Here is a 21,607-nt window from a genome sequence, read left to right as displayed (position 1 = left end):
GGAGAGACTAGCATGCAGTTTGATTAGGTTTTTAAAGAACATTTGTACCTTGGGTAAACCCACTCAATTGTATTCTATGCTTTTATCCACCAATGATAGACATGACCATAATACCAGACATGCTTCAAGTAGTCGCTTTACCCTACCTCTGCCTAGAACCAACACTCTAAAGAAAACGGCAATGTATAGAGCCATAACATATTGGAATAGGATCCCATTACATATTATACGGACGGAAAACAAGGACAGTTTCAAAAAGATACTTAAAGGAGCCATAATCCGGAAGGAAATTAATATATGTCATGCATGAGCTGCAGCCATGTTATCCAAAAATGCTTCTGTTTACTTTGTGTGTTTTCTTTTTCTTTTTAAAGGTATGGTGAAATTGACATGTTTTAGTAACATTGATGAGCATTCTGAAAGCAATTCTTAAAAAGATTCACTTTTAAAAACAATCTTAAATTGTATTTAACACTGTAAAGTATTTTGTTTTGTTTTTTGTTTTCTGTTTCTTTGCTTCCATGTAATTTTAGCCATCTTAATTGTTAGTGTCATTGTGCATTGTGTGTCGAGTACTGACTTTGTTTTGCAATAATAATTGTTTTTGTATGTTTTTTTGTGTGGACCCCAGGAAGACTATAGCTAGTAGTTGCCATGGCACCAGCTAATGGAGATCCGTAATAAAATAAAATAAAATCTTCAGGGTTCCAGCTTTCAGATTGTGTTTAATATATATGTGGCACCTACTGTTGACCTTTGCCCCCGCTCCCCCCTCAAGATACCCCGTCTCCTCTCTGTTAAGCACTTTGTATTGCAACTCTGCATCTGTGCTATATAAATGAAGTTTGACTGTCGTTAACAATAGGTTTGTTTGCTATTAAGTTGTGAATAAAAGTGAAAACCCTAAAAGAACTTAATCGTGCATGCAATTAGCTTTGTTTGGAGTTCTCTTAACCTTTGCTCAGTGGATATAGTCATCTAAAGTGTTTTCTGTGAGGTGCAGCTGGTGGTGGGTGGAGGGGGAGGGCTTGTGTACGCTTCTGTGAGTGACAGCTGTGGTTGAGAGGCTCCTTTACAGGAAAGGAGGTGAGAAAAACTGTGTGTGGGGGGGGGGGGGGGGGGGGGGGGCGGAGGAAAAGGATGCTCTTGATCCTGAAAATGCCCCCCGCCCCCCCCCACACACACGTTGAGCAAAAAGGGGGGGGGGGGGCACTCGTAGTATTATATATATAATATATTTTATAGGTCCGACCATGCATTGTGATTGGTCAAGGGCGTTCTAAACTGAGTATAGTCATGATACACTCGTTAAATCACCATGAATATACCACTGCGCTGGCTTTAGAATTTTGTAGAAAATGTCAACTGCCATTCATCAAATGGAAACCGTGTCAACATGACCCGTTAACTCTTCACTCTCGTGCCTGCGGGGGCATCACAGCTGTGGCAATATTCGTGACATACCACGGCTTCTCGTGTATTATTGCTTAATTATTTATATATATATATAAATATAAATGTTATACTATGAGTGGGCCGTCCCCCCCCCCTTTCTGGGCCCTAGTCGACCGCCTGTGTGACCTGTAGGACGGGCCGACCCTGTTTTCATCCATAAAGGAGGGAATAGAGACCCTCAAGCCCTCTGTGAAGCCACTCCAGGTGGATGAGGGTCAAAGCGTTATTGGGTAATTAAAAAAATTAAATAAACACCACGTAACATACAGGACGGTACGCAGAGCATTCAACTCCTCGTCTGTGCAGAGAAGCGTCTCCCCGCTCCTGCCCCCACAAAACCCACACGCCTACCACTTCACTGATCTGAAGACGCGCTCTGCTGCGGTGTCGTGTTATGACTGACTCTCCCCGGCGCTGGGAATCTGATCTGTGATCGGTCACACGTCTTACGGTCAGTTGTGGTGGAGTCCTCATCCTTTGCCATGTCTCGAGACGCTAGCAAACTCCCGAGGCTGGGGTTACATTAACGAGAGCATGCAGTCAGTTTACAAAACGTTTCCTATACAACTCTTCCAATTGTTCCATCTTATAATCATCAATCAATTTTTTTTTGAAGCACTGTGATTTGCAGGCCCTGCCTTTGTAAACGACAGTGAAACTAACTTTTTTGCTATATCTTTCAGTGTTCCGGGGACACATATTTCCAGGGAAGTTTATTATAATTATTATTTATTTATTATAAATACTGTTGTGAAAATATACCTGAGATTTTACTTCTCTCTCCCCAAAGCTTCAACATATTATGTGTAATATGTATATAAACAGACATACACGCACGTTCTGGCTCTGCCACCAAGTGTAATATACTGTAACAGAACCTCTTAGAAATCAAATAACTCAAAGGCTCAGTCCCTTCAAGATTTATATAATTCTCTAATAGATTTCCCCAATATAATTTTGTTCTTCGTAAGTAGTTGTGATTATGTTTTTCTGTTTCTGTACTCCATCTGTATTCACCTTAATGGTAAGGGGTTAGAGGTCATGCAGTTCCCAATCACACAGAGAGGAAGTAAGACTACTATGTTTCAGATAAGTGATGTACTAGGTATAAATATGACCTGTGGTGGTGACCCAAGGTATAGCTTGTGTATTAAAATTCCTGAATTAAACTAATTTAAATCGTCTCTGGATCCTTTGATTATACTGATTGTTAAATAATATTACGGGTAGGCCATTATTCTACTTGTAGCTGCCATGGGAGTATTCAGTAAACTTGACGTTGAAACTTGTAACTGGATAAACAAACAAAAGACGAGCGATATAGTGAAAAGGCTTTGTGAAAGGCAGCCTCACACAAATTCATATACAAAAAAAAAAGCCTATAGTAAGGTGCTATTTATGTCACGTTCTAGACACATCCTGAAACCTATAGTTTCGAGAACCACGTGAATCTCTCCTCTAAACGGCCGCTTCCTGCTTCTCTGAATTAAGTTTTTCTAACCAAGGTTGTATTCCACACCGCCGTCAAATAGTACTGCAGTATTCTCCAGTACTGACGGGACATGGCTCCAAAGAAATATATGTACACCGTTGCCAGCAATATGCAACTGAACTTAAAAAAGAAACGTGCCATGTGTTGTAGATAACGCAGGACTTGTTCAGAAAATACTCTCACCACATCCTCTTCCTTTAGCCACGAATTGTGCTCATCCTTCAAACACCGACGTTTGCCATCAACATGTTCTAAAGATTGTTTGGTTTTTTCTTTTCAACAGATATGAATCTCATGAGACGCTTTGCACCCACAGCTTAGTCACAGCCTCATCATGTCAACGGCTACACCGTGATTCACAAATGACTACAAAGTCTCATGGAGCGCTTGTGGTCGGTACAGGGCCTCTCTGACGTAGACAAACTGTACCTCCTGATAGGACTGCGCACACCGGCTGCACTCATTTACACGTTTGCATCACCCTGTCAAAGATTGTATTTTCAGATTGCGTCAGACGTAGTCCATAGTGTACAACAGTATCGATATTCCTATTGATTGGTACTGTGGTGGAACATTTTACATAAGTTATGAAATGTTCTTATGAATAATAGTGCTGCATGAATACTCCAGTTTAAATAATATTTATGTAGTCTACGTTTATGTAGGCCTGATGACATGTGTTCATCTGTGAGACGTCTGTCCAAAGGTTCACATTGACCCATTCACACACGACAGCCGAGCAGTTAGTGGGTTAAGTGTCTTGCTCAAGAACACTTCCGACGCACTGCCCGGGAGGAGCTGGAATCGAACCTGGGAACCTCCTGACAGTCAGACTTAACCAGCCTGACTGTCATGTGGTGTACAGTCATGGTAAATAGCATAATGGGAGAAAGTTGATAGACTGAGCTACCAACCACTAATGGCAGAGGGGGAGGTTAGCGTGGTGTTGTCGCAGATCAATATGTAGTCTTTTCTTGCAAGACATGACTCCAGTATTTATTGCATGCAATCAATAAAGTACTATGTTTGTTGTGAAGGATCAGATTAAACCGAATATGTATATTTATTTATATATATATATTTAATTGTATTTGTATATCGTTTGATATCCCCTGTATATTCCTTGTACAATATGCATTGAATATCCCCGTTTCTACTAAACAGCCCATAATAGTTTCATTCTACCATTGGACGAGAACCTGGCGCCAGGTTGCCATACCCCTAGGTTCAAGTTCAATCGTGCCGCCTAACATGTCGAGGCAACCCCCGGTTCCGCGCAGTAATATGCCGGGCGAAATACGTGTGGTACTATTTGTTCATAGCGCATATATATATGGCGCTCGTAAAGTAGAACTTTCTTTTAGTCCAGTTCTTTACCCTCCAACAGAGTGACAGACGCAAAAGCCTCCCCACGAAGCACGTGCGGTGTAGTAGGGCCTACTTGGCCCAGAATAGGCATTGAGATATCATGTAGATTAATAGTTGAATGGTCATAGTTTGGCACCATACCGTCGAGTTGGACGTATTCTATTAAGCTAATAATAGTCTATTTATGTATGGTGCATCGTTCGGTTCGAGTCCTACAGTTATCAGTACCCCCATCGTTCCTGACGTTATCTGGACGCTTATCCAGGCTGGTCAGACCCCTAGTGGTGATTGCATCCGAGGAGCTCCGGGTCAAGAGCGACTGGACCTGTATATTGGATTACTCTACCCGACGACGGCGAGCCTTCCACGGCTCTTGGATTATGCTTTATGTGCTTTGATTATTCCATGGATAAAGGCCAACACTGTCGAGTGTTGGAATTACCCCCCGGAGAGGACTACAGGTGAGGCGGCGCTCTACACGTGAGGTCGCACCACGTCTCTCCGTTGTGGACCGGCAGATACCGTTCCACAGAGGGTCCAGCTGTATTCGTCTGCGGCCCGAGGTTCTGTGGGCACTGGGTCTAAGACTTTGGATTCTCCCAAGACACCGTCGGCCAGATGGGATACCGCCAGCGACTTCTCTAACCCCCCCCTCCTACTGTCTTACAACCAGCGGGACCCCCCCCCCCTTAGTGTATCCAGCTATAATCATTTAAGTACTATCGCTATCGTTTCCTAAATATTCCAGGTTGTATACTTACTCCCTGCGCAACCAGAGATTGGACATTCAATGTTGATTTACCTACGAATACTCATTTGCCATAAAAGTGCATACTTAACATTTCAAATCATAAATGTAATTAAGTGAATGTTGTATACACCCTTTGCTGTATTAAATATTCGATTTGGTCCATTTGTGTTGGTTCGTTTCATCAGGTGGGAAAGTGTTCATCATACTTATATCTTGTACTGGGTGGCCAGAAGTTAAAGTACATGAGGTAGTGGTATTAAATATCATATCTAACAATACAGTCAGGGAATTGTACCCCTCAGCTACAATTGGTCCTTCGAGCCGGAGGGTAACTAGTGTAATATTAATATAGTGTTATTAATATCGAAATGGCCTATGATGAACACTCCACGAAACGATCCTCCTAACCTAGAATGCCCGCGGCGCAGACGACAGACACCTCAGTACTTAGAGGCTTACACTGTCAGTCAACTACCTAGCCTTCGACAAACGGTAAACGTGGTAAAAGTAGAAAGTAAAATTATGTCTGACCTTAACGACCAGGTTTCCCCGACCACAGAGGCCCTAGTAGGTCCTAATGTAACTGACCAAGCCCACGGTGGGGACCAGGAGGGAATTGACATGCCTTTACCCCCCGCCACTACTAAAGAAGTAGTCCCCGACACGCCCCGGGAGGAAGACAACCCTACAGAGAGAGAACTCTGCACGGAAGAAGAAGAGGAGAGCGCCGAGGAACTGGAGCTCCAGGACTCCCCAACGAGTACCCCCAGGAGCGGTTCACGCAGGAGCGGCTCACCTCCACTACCGCCTTCCCCCAGCGAAGCGGAGAGGATACTACAACAGGCGTTCCTCGTCAGCCTGACAGCCTCTACCGAACGCGATCGGCTCCAAGCACAGACGCTTAGCGAGCGCGAACGTCTCCAAGCCCAGGCGACCAGCGAGCGCGAACACCTCCAAGCACAGCAACGGAGCGAAGAACAGCGCACAAGTCTGGAGATGAGACGCTTCCAGATGGAAGAGAATATGGCAAGAGACCGGGCCGACGCCCAGCGCGCCGCTGCCGGTGCCCAAAGAGACGCAGAGCGCGACAGACTACAAGCGCAACTAATAGAGCAGCTGATCAAAAGGACAACTCCCTCTCCCTCCGCCAGGGGCTCAAGGAACTCGTCGAGACAGCAGTCAAGAGCAGCGTCACCGCAACGAGCAAGCGACCCTGAACTTGACCAACAGACCGAGTCTAGACCCCCCGCAGACCCCCTTCCCATACCGGTCCAAGCGAGACCCAGCTACAAGGAAGGAGCGGCCTACACTGCGGAGAAGCTAAATAAACGATTACAAGATCTGGAAGATTTGATAGAAGAAGAAGAGGGAGAAGAGGAGAACCAAGCCCGACGACAGCACAGTACTCCACCGGACCAGGAGGTCCCATACAGTCCAGGCTATACCCCCGCGGCGCTGCGCTACAGACCCCCGACTCTATTTACGGGTGAGCACGACGCACGACCAGCCCCGAGGAACAGTACCTGGACCAGCGGGCCATGGTACCCTGCCAGTACCAGCCCACAGCGAGGCGCAAGAGGGGACTCGCCCAGGAGGTCTCTCCCCCAACGCTCGCCGATGTATTCGCCATCCACGGCGTCATACAACGCCACGCCGTCAATCCCAGACTTCGCCTATGAGAGTCGAGCACAGTACACGGAGCTCCGGATGTGCTTAGAGACAATGATGGTGGATGTCGTTGATGAACGCCACAAGTATGCAATATTATTGAAGCACCTGAAAGTACCGCGAGCGCACAATATAGCGCTAGCCTATGCTACCTCCCCGACCCCATACACAGCGGCCCTTGCAGCGCTGGATCAAAGGTATGGACGTATATGGGATTACGTAATCCAGGAGATAAGGCATATTGACCGCCTACCCCCAGCCACAGACAATCGCTCACTGGACGACCTGTCAATCAAAGTGCAGTCCCTGGTGGGGATGCTGGGAGCTCAACGGGAGAAGGGCAGGCATGAGCTGTACGCCAACTCTAACGTTGAGAGGATTTTGGAGAAGCTGCCACCCGCAAGACAGGAGCGCTTTTGGCGGCAGAGGGACTACCGAGATCCCGACGGCCCCGAGCCATCCCTCCTTGATCTGGCCGACTTCTTGGCGAGAGAGGTCAGCAGCTTACGACTGGACACCTTCGGGCGGAGCACGCCAAGCTCCAGAGAGGGACCCAGGAGAATAAGTGATGGAAGAAGATCGGTGACTGTCATGCACCAATCAGAGTCAGTACCGAGCAGTAAGAGTCACAGCACCCCCTCGAGAAAGGAGAAGTGGAAGATAGCGTGTCCCTACTGTGAGGAAGAACACTGGCTGTCACAATGTGACTCATTCACAAAGATGAATGCAGAAGAAGTGAGCCAATGGATAAAGTCCAACCGGCGCTGTTATCGATGTGCGCGGCCCCACATGGCAGCCGAATGCCGCCTAAAGAAAAGGTGCAGCCGGTGCGATGGAGCCCATCTAGATATACTACACGATAGTAACGGAAGACGGCCTATACCTGCACCACGGAGCGGCACCAAGGCAAGTGTCATGTACATTGACCCCGCCAGCAGCAACGGAGCTCAAGTGCTCTTAAAGGTAGTCCGTGTGACATTGAGCTACCAGGATAAAGTCATGGACACTTACGCCGTCCTTGATGACGGGTCAGAGAAGACCCTTCTGCTCGCCTCCGCTGCGACTCAACTGGGACTGCGGGGGAGCAAGAACGAAATGACGATTCGGACAATAAGAAGAGATTTAAAGACGATAAAGGGCGAGAATGTCTCCTTCACTATCGCAGCCAACGGGCAGCCAGAGCGACGGTACAAGATCACAAATGCTTTCACCAGCCAAGAAATAGGACTCTCGCAGTACACCTACCCTGTCACCAAGTTGATGGATAAATATGTGCACCTGCGCCAATTACCTATCCCGCTCATAAACGGCGCTACCCCGACCCTGTTGATAGGCTCCGACCATGCAGAACTCATAGTCCCGATTGACCGGGTCCATACAGGTCCCCGAGGCTGTCCTGCAGCCGTCGAGACCCGCCTAGGATGGACATTACAAGGCCCCCTCGCTAAATCTCTCAACCGAACCGCAGCCACTAGCTGCTTCCACTCCCGAACGACAGAAGAAGACACCACTCTCCTGCAGCATGTCGAGAGGCTATGGACCCTAGAGACAATGCCCTTTAAGAACGAAAAGAAAGACATTCGCTCTAAAGAAGACATTTACGCCATCCACCTACTCGAGCAGGGGACAAAGAGAGTCACAGTCGGCGGAGTGATGAGATACGCAACTCCACTCCTGAGGCGAGAGGGAATGCCCCCCTTTCACGCAAAGAAAGACGCCACGGAGCGCTATCTACTGAACACAGAGCGGCGCCTAGCCAAAGACCCCGCTCAACAGAGTGTGTACCGAGCTGAGATTGAGAAGCTAATCACAGCGGGACACGTAACAAAGATTGACATTAAAGAGGCCGATCAGACGACCGAATCATGGTACGTGCCGCATCACAAGGTCCATCACAATGGCAAGGATCGCATTGTGTTTAACTGCAGCTACCAGATCGGATCCCAAAATCTGAATAAAGAGCTCTTGCCCGGCCCCACACTCGGCCCCTCCCTACTAGGCGTGCTACTGCGCTTCCGCCAGGACAAGGTGGCTATAAGCGGGGATATCAAAGGGATGTTCTTGCAAGTGAGACTAGTAGAGGAGGACAAGCCTCTGCTACGGTTCCTATGGAGAGAGAAGATCGGAGATGAGAACCCATCCATCTACCAGTGGGAAGTACTCCCCTTCGGAACCACATGCAGCCCGTGCTGTGCTACATTTGCACTACAGAAACACGTCACAGAGGACCCAGCAGCAGATGAAGAGGTCCAACACAGTGTGAAGAACAGTTTCTACGTAGACAACTGTCTACAAAGCGTCTCAACTCAAGAAGAAGCCGAGGCTCTCCTAATCAAGTTACGCGCCTCCCTAATCAAAGGAGGCTTTGATCTCAGGCAGTGGGCCAGCAGTGACCCGCACGTATTGCGCAGCCTCTCCTCCGCAGACAAGGCTGCCAGCAGCGAGACCTGGATGGCGACAATCCCAGGAGAAGCCCAAGAAATGACACTAGGATTAGTCTGGCGCTTCAAAACAGACTCGCTCCACTATAGACACAAACCCTTGGCTCCAGAGCAAGGAAGGTCGGCGGCGATACCGACCACCAGACGGAGTGTGTACAGAACACTCGCCAGACAATATGACCCGCTGGGATGTATTCTACCTTACACCACCAGGGCAAAGATGATTGTACGAGCACTATGGGACAAGGACCCAATACCCGCACACCTTGCCTCAACATGGAGAGAGTGGGAGACGGAACTCCGCTCACTCCCAGGTGTCAATATACGCCGCAGCTACTTCCCATCCACAGTGAGGCCAGAGACATGCGAGATTGAGCTACACGTCTTCAGCGATGCCTCCGAAGTAGCCTACGGATCGGTTGCTTATTTGCGTGCCCAAGAGATGGGAGGAGAGATACACACTGCTTTCATACTGGCCCGCTCAAGGATAGCCCCACGTAAGCAACAATCTATCCCACGTCTAGAGCTCTGCGCAGCCCTCGCAGGAGCGCATCTAGCCACGTTAATCCAACGTGAACTCACCATTCCGGTGCATAGAACAATCTTGTGGTCAGATTCCACGACAGTACTCACATGGATTAAGTCTGATTCATGCAGATACAAAGTCTTCGTGGGAGTCAGAGTCACCGAGATTCAGGAACTAACAGAAGAAGCAAGCTGGAGATATGTGGATACCAAACACAACCCAGCTGACGTCATCACCCGGGGAATGTCCCTGGATGACCTAACCCGTCGCAACATCTACAGTGACGGACCAGCATTCCTCCAGCTCCCGGAAGGAGACTGGCCTACGCCCACCCCGAGGGAAGCAAGTAGCGAGGAGGCTGAGAACAAGAAGCCTATGTTCTGTGGACTGAGCACTGTCGCCTCCACAGACCCGAACATAGATGACTGCATTACCCTAGAGAGTGCGCAACAAAGGACATTCCTGCGGCACCACCCAGAGATTCAGTCCACCACTGACATGTCAGCAGCTGACTACGAAGAAGCAGAACTTCTTCTACTACAACGAGCCCAGAGAGACTCGTTCCCCGATGAGCTAGACTGTCTACAGGGAGGAAACCCCGTCCCATCAGACAGCAGACTGATTCACCTGGCACCAGAGAGTGACGCACATAATCTCATCAGAGTGGGTGGTCGCCTGCGGAGAGCCCCCGATCTACCAGATGACATTAAGCACCCGATCGTCTTGAACAGCCGACACAAGGTCACAGAGCTGATCATAAAGAAATACGACGAGGATGTGCACCACGCAGGAGCAGAGAGAGTCTTCGCGGAGATCAGACGTCGTTATTGGATATTACAAGGGAGAGAAGCAGTACGGCGCTTCCAGCGAACCTGTCTAGACTGCCGTAAGTGGCGCGCGCAGCCCAGCATACCACGGATGGCTGACCTACCCCCCTGTCGCCTCCGAATCGGCGACAAGCCATTCCACTCCACAGGCATGGACTGTTTTGGCCCGTTGTATATAAAGAGAGGAAGAGGCACCGAGAAGCGGTGGGGTATTGTATTCAAATGTATGACCACCAGAGCGATACATATCGAGCTCCTTCCGACCATGAGCACAGACTCATTCCTTATGGCCTTCCGGAGATTCATATCACGGAAAGGACAACCGTCTACATTGTTGTCTGATCACGGGACCAACTTCAAAGGCGGAGAAAGAGAGCTGAGAGAGAGCTTCCAAGCTATGGGCCCAGAACTTAAGACCCACCTCGCTCCAGCCCAGGTTGACTTCCAGTTTAATCCCCCGAACGCACCCCACTTCGGTGGAACCTGGGAACGAGAAGTACGTTCTATAAAGACAGCCCTGTATGCCGTACTCGGAGCCCAGACTGTGGCAGAGGAAGTCCTAATGACAGTCCTCACGGAGATCGAGGGAGTATTGAACTCAAAGCCCCTCGGTTACGTCTCCAGTGATGTAGCAGATGCCGACCCAGTCACCCCCAACACACTCCTAATGGGGCGGCTGGACCCTGCGCTACCCCAGACAATGTACAGGCCCGAAGAAGCGAACGGCCGAAGAATGTGGAGGTACAGCCAAGTACTAGCTGACAAGTTTTGGAGCAGCTTCCTACTTCACTACCTACCGTCTCTACAGACCCGCCAGAAGTGGGTAAAAGAGAGAGACAATTTGACAGAAGGAACAGTCGTCATGATAGTTGACCAGTCACTCCCCAGAGCTATGTGGCCGGCTGGCCGCGTAAGCAAAGTGATCACCGGTGCCGATGGCAAGGTCCGAGCAGCTGAAGTACTCGTCCAAGGGCGCACCTACACACGGCCCGTGGCGAGGCTCATAGAACTGCCCCGACTCCCAGATACTATCGATGATGACCATGACCCTATGACTTTGTGAGTTGACTGACCTTACAGCGGACCTTGAGTGGAAGACAGTGCGGTTAATCTGTCTCTGTTTAGCTAATTAGGTGGGACTAATTAGGGGGCGGCTGTTGTGAAGGATCAGATTAAACCGAATATGTATATTTATTTATATATATATATTTAATTGTATTTGTATATCGTTTGATATCCCCTGTATATTCCTTGTACAATATGCATTGAATATCCCCGTTTCTACTAAACAGCCCATAATAGTTTCATTCTACCATTGGACGAGAACCTGGCGCCAGGTTGCCATACCCCTAGGTTCAAGTTCAATCGTGCCGCCTAACATGTCGAGGCAACCCCCGGTTCCGCGCAGTAATATGCCGGGCGAAATACGTGTGGTACTATTTGTTCATAGCGCATATATATATGGCGCTCGTAAAGTAGAACTTTCTTTTAGTCCAGTTCTTTACCCTCCAACAGAGTGACAGACGCAAAAGCCTCCCCACGAAGCACGTGCGGTGTAGTAGGGCCTACTTGGCCCAGAATAGGCATTGAGATATCGTGTAGATTAATAGTTGAATGGTCATAGTTTGGCACCATACCGTCGAGTTGGACGTATTCTATTAAGCTAATAATAGTCTATTTATGTATGGTGCATCGTTCGGTTCGAGTCCTACAGTTATCAGTACCCCCATCGTTCCTGACGTTATCTGGACGCTTATCCAGGCTGGTCAGACCCCTAGTGGTGATTGCATCCGAGGAGCTCCGGGTCAAGAGCGACTGGACCTGTATATTGGATTACTCTACCCGACGACGGCGAGCCTTCCACGGCTCTTGGATTATGCTTTATGTGCTTTGATTATTCCATGGATAAAGGCCAACACTGTCGAGTGTTGGAATTACCCCCCGGAGAGGACTACAGGTGAGGCGGCGCTCTACACGTGAGGTCGCACCACGTCTCTCCGTTGTGGACCGGCAGATACCGTTCCACAGAGGGTCCAGCTGTATTCGTCTGCGGCCCGAGGTTCTGTGGGCACTGGGTCTAAGACTTTGGATTCTCCCAAGACACCGTCGGCCAGATGGGATACCGCCAGCGACTTCTCTAACCCCCCCCTCCTACTGTCTTACAACCAGCGGGACCCCCCCCCCCCTTAGTGTATCCAGCTATAATCATTTAAGTACTATCGCTATCGTTTCCTAAATATTCCAGGTTGTATACTTACTCCCTGCGCAACCAGAGATTGGACATTCAATGTTGATTTACCTACGAATACTCATTTGCCATAAAAGTGCATACTTAACATTTCAAATCATAAATGTAATTAAGTGAATGTTGTATACACCCTTTGCTGTATTAAATATTCGATTTGGTCCATTTGTGTTGGTTCGTTTCATCAGGTGGGAAAGTGTTCATCATACTTATATCTTGTACTGGGTGGCCAGAAGTTAAAGTACATGAGGTAGTGGTATTAAATATCATATCTAACAATACAGTCAGGGAATTGTACCCCTCAGCTACAATGTTCATTTTGGAAATCTTTTGTTCACCTAGTTCATTCTACTTCAATACCTCAGTCTGACAGAAGCTGTCACTTGGAGGGCCTTTTGTGTGTGTGTGTGTGTCAAGGGAGAGGGGGGGGGGGGGGGTGGGGTGACCACAATTACACCCAGTTAACTCTTAGAAACAGCTGGTTTGTGTAGACGCACACCTGACATGACTGTTATGGGAACGATCGCACGACCGTGTTCACATACCTCCTCACGGACCAGACCCCGAGTGTAGAAGGGGAGAGACGTCTTCAAAATTTAGGCAATAGAACACAAACACCAGCGCTAAAGAATATTAAAAACAAGCTACAGTAACATAGGAGGAAAAGGTTGTCCTTTTGAGACATGTAGTATGAAAACATGACTCATGTCGTTCTCTTCCATCAACACATTGTTTTTGCTTTTTCTTTCTACACTGTATGAAATGTTTGTGTTGCACAGGGGTGTTGCAACCTTTTTTCTTCTTCCCATTAGACAACTATTATTTACCTTGGAAAATTAATTGGTCTTTCAAGTTGGCAAGCTCCTGTCGTTTCCTCGTTCAAAAGAACAGGCCAGCATTATAGGAAATGCGCTCCCCAGAGTCAGACAAGAAGATCGATACCAATTTCCTCTTTGTGCGTTAGCTTAGCACAAATGAATGGAAGCGGACACGGATCAGCTAGCCAAGGTGTTGGCCAAAAACACCTTTCCCGGAGTTAAGCTAGGCTAGCTGATCCGTATCTGCTTCCATTCATTGTGCTAAGCTAACTTGCAGCCAGATACTGGACACACAGAGGTGAAATTGATATCTACCTTCTTGTCTGACTCTGAAGATGGTAAGCGCATTTCCCATAATGTCAGCGTGTTCTTTTAAAGGTGCACTATGTAGTCAGATAAGGGAATAACTCCTAAGCTATATTTTCATAACTGAATAAACAAACTGCCCTCAGAGGAAACCTGGATCGCTGGAACAGTTTGAAGCTAGAAAGCTTCCTGAAAAGGATCCGCAGTTTTGTTAATATATTCTAGGCTTATGTTTACAGTGCCTCAGAATAATTTCGTTTTCATTTATGATAAATAAACATAAGATAAAATCATTTAAAGTATTACAGTAAATGTCTTTTACAGGCTCTGCAAACAAATCACCCTCCAACAAAACTGCATAGTGCAGCTTTAAAGAGCAAAAACAAAACTTTACATAGCAAAAAGGGCTTTAAACCTTCACCGTGACTTACATGCGGAAGCTTGGGCCCACTTCTTCATATCAAAATAGTTACCATAATTTAGATATTGGGACCCCAAGGTTTAGGAGAGCCTGGTCCAACACATTAACAAACGATGCAAGACCATTTCAAGATTTCATTTTCCTTGAACAATAAGTGTTTTTGTTATTAAGACCCAAAGACTAAATACGATCACAAGTTGGTATTAGAACAAAAAGAAAAAAAAACAATAATAACCTTACAAAATATGTAATGATGAATCTTTCCTACTTCATCTTAAAAATATATTCATTGAAATACATAAATACATTATTCACACTTTCCATTTCAACGAGACACTTCGCCATGGTTTTTACTCACGGCAAGATTTTGATAAACACGTTCAAAACGAGGAGTTTCCTTTCAAAATGATATAGCGACCATTTGGAAAACCCGACACCTGCTCTTGCTAAAGGATTGCTGGCATTTCTGGAGAGTTACACTGGATACAGAGTATGGATTGATAAGCTATCTTGAGACATCTGCTTAAAAAAAGATAACATTATAAAGGATGTAATCATCTGCATTTTAAAAAGTAATTGTAAATCAGGTCAACCCCCGCCCCCTTAACCCTTTCACTACCACACTACAAAGGGTTAACACTTTCACTACCACACTACAGAAGATGAACCTTTCACTACCACACTAGATGGTTAACAGTCTGTAGTGTGGTAGTGAAAGGTTAACCTTCTGTAGTGTGGTAGTGAAAGTGTTAACCCTTTGTAGTGTGGTAGTGAAAGGGTTAACCTTCTGTAGTGTGGTAGTGAAAGTGTTCAACCCTTTGTAGCGTGGTAGTGAAAGGCTAGTGTGGTAGTGAAAACGTTAACCCTTTGTAGTGTGGTAGTGAAAGGGTAAATATAACATTTTGCACTAGAACCAGTTCAAATAGTCAATATAGTGTAGTACACCGATTTCATTCTTATTAGTTTACGCTTCCGAACAAGACGAACACCTTTCAAAATGAAGGAAACATCAATAGACTGTGAAGGAATGTCATCTACACATCTAACATAACGAGTTATTAAACAGTATTGTTCTCAAGCTGTGCCAAAAACCCTTCCAAGGGTAATCTAAGACAAAAGAAATGGCACAGGGACGGGACAGAAAGGCCTCACAGGAGGCAACGTGGCCCAAATGAACTCCAGCGTACATAATGCTGCTAATGGAATGTACAGAAAACTGATGTTTCTCTATATATCCGACAGCAGAGAGCAGCAGAGGACGTCTATCTCAGAGGTGGGTCTTTATCCCCTCATCTGAAAGAGGTGTGAAGACAAGACAGGTGAAAAAAAAAATAGCAAACAAGTACAGAGGAGGCCGAGAATGAGCACGTAGCGTCGTAGGAAATCCCCCAAACCCTTAACCACAACCGTGATTGAAAAAAAGACAAAAATGAAATCACACAAATTGAAAAGACACACCAGTTCAATCGCGAGATTCTCCTTTGTGCACTCAATCGGTGTGGATTGCAAAACGGAGAGACGGTTCGTCCCGATACGTGGACGGGGCAGGGGGCGAAGACACGAGAGGACGAGAAACGGTAAACACCGCGTACGGTCGCTTATAGCGTTACTTCCGCTTTTACAAAGTCGGAGACGCCGTGTGTCAGGAGGACAGGAGGAGAAGAGCGCTTAGCGGCTTCCCTCTGACCCTCCTCTATACCTCGCTGTAACAGCAGCAGGGAGAGACGCAGTGTATCTGTTGGGGGGAAATGAAAAAGAAACGTCCGTCTGATTTACTGTCCACGTTGCGGCCGGTTGATTGGTAGTTCTCCTCGTTCATCACCAGTAGCCCCGGTGGTTCCAATCCTCCACTGGCTCAACACCACATCATCACTTCCTCCTCCCATCACACTTCCTAATGAAACAACTTCCCACTCTCTCTCACTTCACTTATCCTGCAGGACGCCTCCCTGCTCAACGGGGCTGTTGCAATATCCTGCATAGGATGCAGCATCTGCAATTATGCACCCATCTCTCCCAAATTCCCCTCAAGGGGATTAATAAAGGAACACTTGACTCAACCTCATAGATAATTTTCTCCCTCCCTTCTACAACTTCACTTGCACACGACCCTCTTCACTGGCATGCTAGGCCACTTTGTACTTTCCAACCGCATTCTGAAACGCCGTCTAAAAGCTGTCGCGACGTGGCGGCAGAGTCCAAGACGACGGGAGATTCAGAGCAGCTCGGACTCAAATCCCAACGTCGACGATGACCGTTTCTGATTTGCTGGGGCTTACGTGGGACTGCAGAGACGGGGAGAGACTAACCAGTACACGAGCGCTTACGTAACGCCAGAGATAAAGACCTGGGGAGTGCGGTGAGGGAAGCGTGCCGAGGACAGAGGCCTCCTCGAGGCATGAGATGGAGAGTAGCAGTAGAGTCGAGTCACGTCCACACTGCGCTGCTCCCGTCTCTGCCGTCCGTCCACAAGGTTTTGCGCGGTGAATATGAGGCACAGGGGGGGGGGGGGGGATGAATGCACCGTCAGAGCCTGTCACACAACATCCAGGCTGCCGTGAATTATTTTCTTTTTGTTGTTGTCGGTGAACACATTAAAAATACATTTGTTTTGGCAAAATATGAGACTCAGTTATGCATGGAGTTTAACATGACCGTGTTCAAATATATTTCTGAAGCTCACTTTCTTGACATGAAGACGAGCGCTTATGCAAAAATGGCAAAGTTACTGTAGCTTCACAGGTGATCCTCCTTTTAAAAAGGTCCACTTAGAAAGAGACACCAGAGAGACATTGTTTGACATGATTACACCGTTACTTGATACCATACAGAGTCTTTTGCTTGAGTCACACAAGAATACACTTTCCTTGCTGGTCTGTAGGACATCAATGACCCCTGAAGAGATTTGGCGCCCCCTTTTGTTTAGATTTACAACTGGAACATAAGCCAGTTTACTGAGGTCTTTGCTGTGGGTCTCGTCTACTCCTCTATGCTTAGAGCCGGGCCTCTGGTGGGCCTATCGGAAGCCTCAGACTTGAATCAGGAAGTCCAGTTTGAGGGAGGCGGGGATGTGCAGGGTCTCCAGGCTGAGGGCGGAGGGGGTATAGGGGAACAGAACGGGGAAGGTGTGCTTGGTGTCCACCAGCAGCTGGGGAGGGTCCTTCCTCTCCTTTAGATGACTCTGGACAAGGAAAAGAGACAGAAAATTATGATTGGAAAAAAAAAAAAAAAACATACATGCTTTAAAAATAACTAGATCAAGCCACCATTTCATTGTAGGGCCTACCCTATTAGTCAACTATTAGCTGGGTTTTTTATATTATAATTCATTAAATTATTTAGATTTCATAAGCATATATTGGGCATCACACAAATATTCACAAATATGTTTTCTTGTTCAATAGAAGAAAAAAATAAGATTACGTTAAATTTGCAGAAGGACCATAATGTGGGAAAAACAACTTCACAGATTTGTTGATTAAATGGGAACACCACCCAAATTAAGAATGGCAATATGTTATTTCCATGGCCTAGGAAAGTTCAATCAATATTTGTGAACATGAATTCTGAAATTGGGCGTAGTTCCCCTTTAACTCTTTGAGCGCCACAAGCTTTCCCCATCTGCACTGGCTAGCGCCAGCTTTTCTTGACCATTTTCACGATATTTCACGATCTTTGCAGAGCTATTATATATTCTATATTATAGCTATGGAGAGAATCATATGGCTCATTTGACAGACACTATTTCTAGTCCAAAATGTAAAAAAGAGTTTGTTTCTACACACTGTAGTTTGTAGTTTATTACACGCTAAACATCGCCCATTTCCAAAATAATCCAGTGTTTTTCCATAGATCGCGAGATAAGACACACACGATAAGCCCAAATCGTTCTGGTTGATCCCCTGAAACCCCAAATACTCCCAAATCAAAGGTATATAGTGATTTTGTGAAGGCACATATGTACATGGTAGTAGTCTTACCCCGAAAATGTGATCGTTAGAAAAAGCTTGGTTTAGGTCCGGTAAAATAAGACACTGTGAATAAGACACTTACCTTAGACAGAAGGTACTCCAAAAAGAATAATTCCAATGATCCCATCGGCGATCGCGATTACTCGTTTATATGAAATGACTTGTGTTTCTGGGAAACTATAGGTTTTGAGGCGAGCAGATCTCCTAGCGATTGCTCTGCAAGAGCTCCTCCCCCTCAGAGCGAGTCTTGACAGAAAGGGATCAGTAGAGACAATGTCTGAACTGGACTATCAAGAGTTCAAAAGGTAGGCGATACTGCCACCTGGTGAGATTCGATCGGCATTGCAATTCCAATGTAGGCAAATGAGCCAGGGACACCTAGAGTGATCCGGCTGACCGTTTAGAACGGGGATCAAAGGAAAAAGATCAAAGGATCTAAGGTTCTTGGCGCTCAAGCATTGACGGTGAAACACGAGATATTACGTGTTTGGCCATCAAAGAGTTAAATGGACTATTCAATTAGTGGACAGAATCCTATGACTGTATACCTAGTGGAGCTTCCTCAGTGGAGGACAGCCCTAGTTCACCCGGTTTACCTGAATGTTTCGTATGAAGGACACAGTGACCCTTTCCTCAAACTCGTTGAGTGGCGTGTAGAGGTTGAGAATCTTCACAATCTGTAACCAGAGAAGAGTGGTTAGTGAGAGCTGACTTCTGCTTATAACTGCTTATACTTGAATGATGAGTTTTGTGTGTGTGAGTGAGAGAGAGTGAGTGAGCGAAAGAGAGTGAATGTGAGAGAGAGAGAGCATGTGCGTGTGTGGTGTCTGTGTGTGTGAGGGTGAGTGCGTGAGTGAGTGAGTGAGTGAGTGAGTGAGTGAGTGAGTGAGTGAGTGAGTGAGAGAGAGAGAGAGAGAGAGAGAGAGAGAGAAAGTGAGTGTGTGGTGTCTGTGTGTGGTGTGTGTGTCTGTCTGTGTGTGTATGGTGTCTGTGTGTGTGTGCGGTGTAGTGTGTGTGAGTGCGAGTGTGTGTGGTGGTATGGTGTGTGTCTGTATGTGACTGTGTGTGTCTGTATGTCTGTGTGTGATTGTGTGTGTGTCTGTGTGAGTGTGTGTGTGGTGTAGGGGTGGGAATCACCAGTTTCATCACGATACGATACGATATTGATTCTTTGGACAACGATACGATATTTTCCGATATCACAAAGTCTGCCACGATACGATACGATTCGATTCAGGTGCCTGCGATCGATATGAGACGATATTATATGCCCATTTAACACAATCAGTAACATTTAAATCAACAACAAAAAAAGGCAATGGAAATATCATTTGACATTTTTATTTTTTATCTCTTCCAGACATTTAAATGAAAAACAATCTATTGTTTTTAATACAAATAGACCTCCTGTTCACTGTTTTTGGTTCGTTTTTCTTTTTTTTCCTCGATATTAATATATCCTATTCCTATTCACTGTCACAGCGCTGTATTTTGGCTGGAAAAGGCATATTGGGAGTCAGAAGGTGCAGTACCGGCAAGATCCTGTTAGTGGGGCTATCTTGAGAATGCAGTAACCCCCCCTCCTTCCCAGTCCCTAGTGGACCTCTGCTGTTCTCTTAGTTAGCTTATGCTAACGCAACGTTAATTTCGGTATTTAACGCGACATGGGCATAAAGGAATGGCGAGGATGGAAAGCAGGTTAGATGCATTTGACCCCTTGTGGGGAAAAAACAACAGGCACTTATTTCGGGTCTCAAAATAGGCGGACTCTGAAGCAATGCTGTCTAACGTCTACACACGCTGAGCTGCACTGAGCTAATGTTGTTGTTGCGGCCCGGCGGATATGCTCAACAGAGGATTTTCAAAATAAGAGTATCGCAATATGAATAGATCTTTTTACGTTGCATCGATCCTATTTGATAATTGATAATAGATCGATATATCGTTCTGGATCGATGTATCGTCCCACCCCTAGTGTGGTGTGTGTGTCTGTATCTGTCTGTGCGTGTGTGTGGTGTAGTGTGTGAGTGTCTGTGTCTGTATGGTGTGTGTCTGTGTGTGTGTGGTGTGTGGTGTGTGTGTGAGTACCTGTTGCGATGAGAGGGCGATGCACAGGGAGCTGATGGCCTCAGCGTCCTGAGACGTCTTCTTCTTGACCTGCAGCAGCTGCGCGGCCTGGATGACCGGCTCCATGGTGAGCGCTGCTCCGCTCTGCTGCAGGTTCTTCCCCCGCAGCCACTCCTCCATCTGGCTGACGTTAAACCTGAACGGGCAACAGTCAAACCACTCGCATAAATAAAGGTGAACTCAATTAACCCGCGTTATACCATCAAACCCCTAACCGTGGCAGAGTCGGGTGCAGAGGCTCAGAGCGCCAAGCCAAGATCTACACAGAACTACTACTAAACATCCGTCAGGATTCCCACAGACATTGCAAAATTAAATTCAAGGACTTTCAAGTACCTTTCCAATCACTATTTTTCATTTAACACTTTGGTTGCCAACAACGAGATTTCTCGTCCTAACTCGCCATGCGTTGTGTGCCAATCGTTTTTTCTTTTATTAGCGATATCCATTCATTTTTCATCCATCCAGCCTGACGTTATCATTGGGAATAGCTCTGAGCTCGAAAAGGGCAAATACCGCCCCCTATCGTCTCCCGGATGGTAATGCACATAATTGGATTGGAGTCGATGGGACTTGCATCAGAAAAAATAACTCCGGTCCACATTTGACTTCTGGGGCATGCAACCTGATACTATTGCATTCATTGAGGGGACTGGAAGCAGTGTGGATTATGTGTTTCGGAGTATAACGTTGGATCAATAAACGTGATCGATATTTGGAATGGCGATCAAGAATTGGATTCATCTTTTTGCAGAACATCTGATCTGAGGTAAGGACTGTATGTTACCAGTTTTGGGTTAATCAGTTTTTTTTCACAGCGTTCACAACGCGTGTGTGTGTGGCGTTAGGCGCTGAGCATGAATAAATGATTTTTCAGCCCACTTTTGTATCGTGCATAAGAACACAAATACTCTCGATAATCTAGCGTTTATTTGAAAACGATTCATAAATCAGCCGGAAAATGACAACGTGTTTTGTGTATTCCAGTAAATGGCTATTACTGCGGAATCTTTTTTTCTTTCTAGAAATCTCCAAAACTATACTCGTATTCAAAAGGGTATAAAACGGAAATGTACTTATGAAAAAACAATCCGTTTCGTACATGTTGACTGCAAGCAAGTCATTGATAAGCGACGGGTGTATTAAACCCATAGCCATAATTTAAGATATTGTTTAATCGCTCGCAAATGT

The 21,607-nt window shown here is 46.4% G+C and overlaps 1 protein-coding gene across 2 annotated transcripts in view; it reads right to left on the bottom strand.

Annotated features, from left to right (window-relative positions):
* Positions 1–14,549: 14,549 nt before the first annotated feature.
* The window catches only part of myo5b (myosin VB), a 134,199-nt gene continuing 127,141 nt past the window's right edge, over positions 14,550–21,607 (bottom strand). For both annotated transcript variants that reach the window (XM_084324581.1, XM_084324582.1), the window contains exons 37-39: positions 20,378–20,552; positions 18,886–18,966; positions 14,550–17,499 (exon numbers count right to left, since the gene is read on the bottom strand). In XM_084324581.1, coding sequence (XP_084180707.1) covers positions 17,347–17,499; positions 18,886–18,966; positions 20,378–20,552 — 409 coding nt within the window. In that variant the 3' untranslated portion in view covers positions 14,550–17,346. The remainder of the gene's footprint in view (positions 17,500–18,885; positions 18,967–20,377; positions 20,553–21,607) is intronic.

This window comes from Notolepis coatsorum (genome assembly GCF_963971535.1).
Source record: "Notolepis coatsorum genome assembly, chromosome: 11".
NCBI lineage: Eukaryota > Metazoa > Chordata > Actinopteri > Aulopiformes > Paralepididae > Notolepis > Notolepis coatsorum.
The sequence above is the reverse complement of the archived record's forward strand: the minus strand, read 5'-3'. Positions and strand labels throughout refer to the sequence as shown.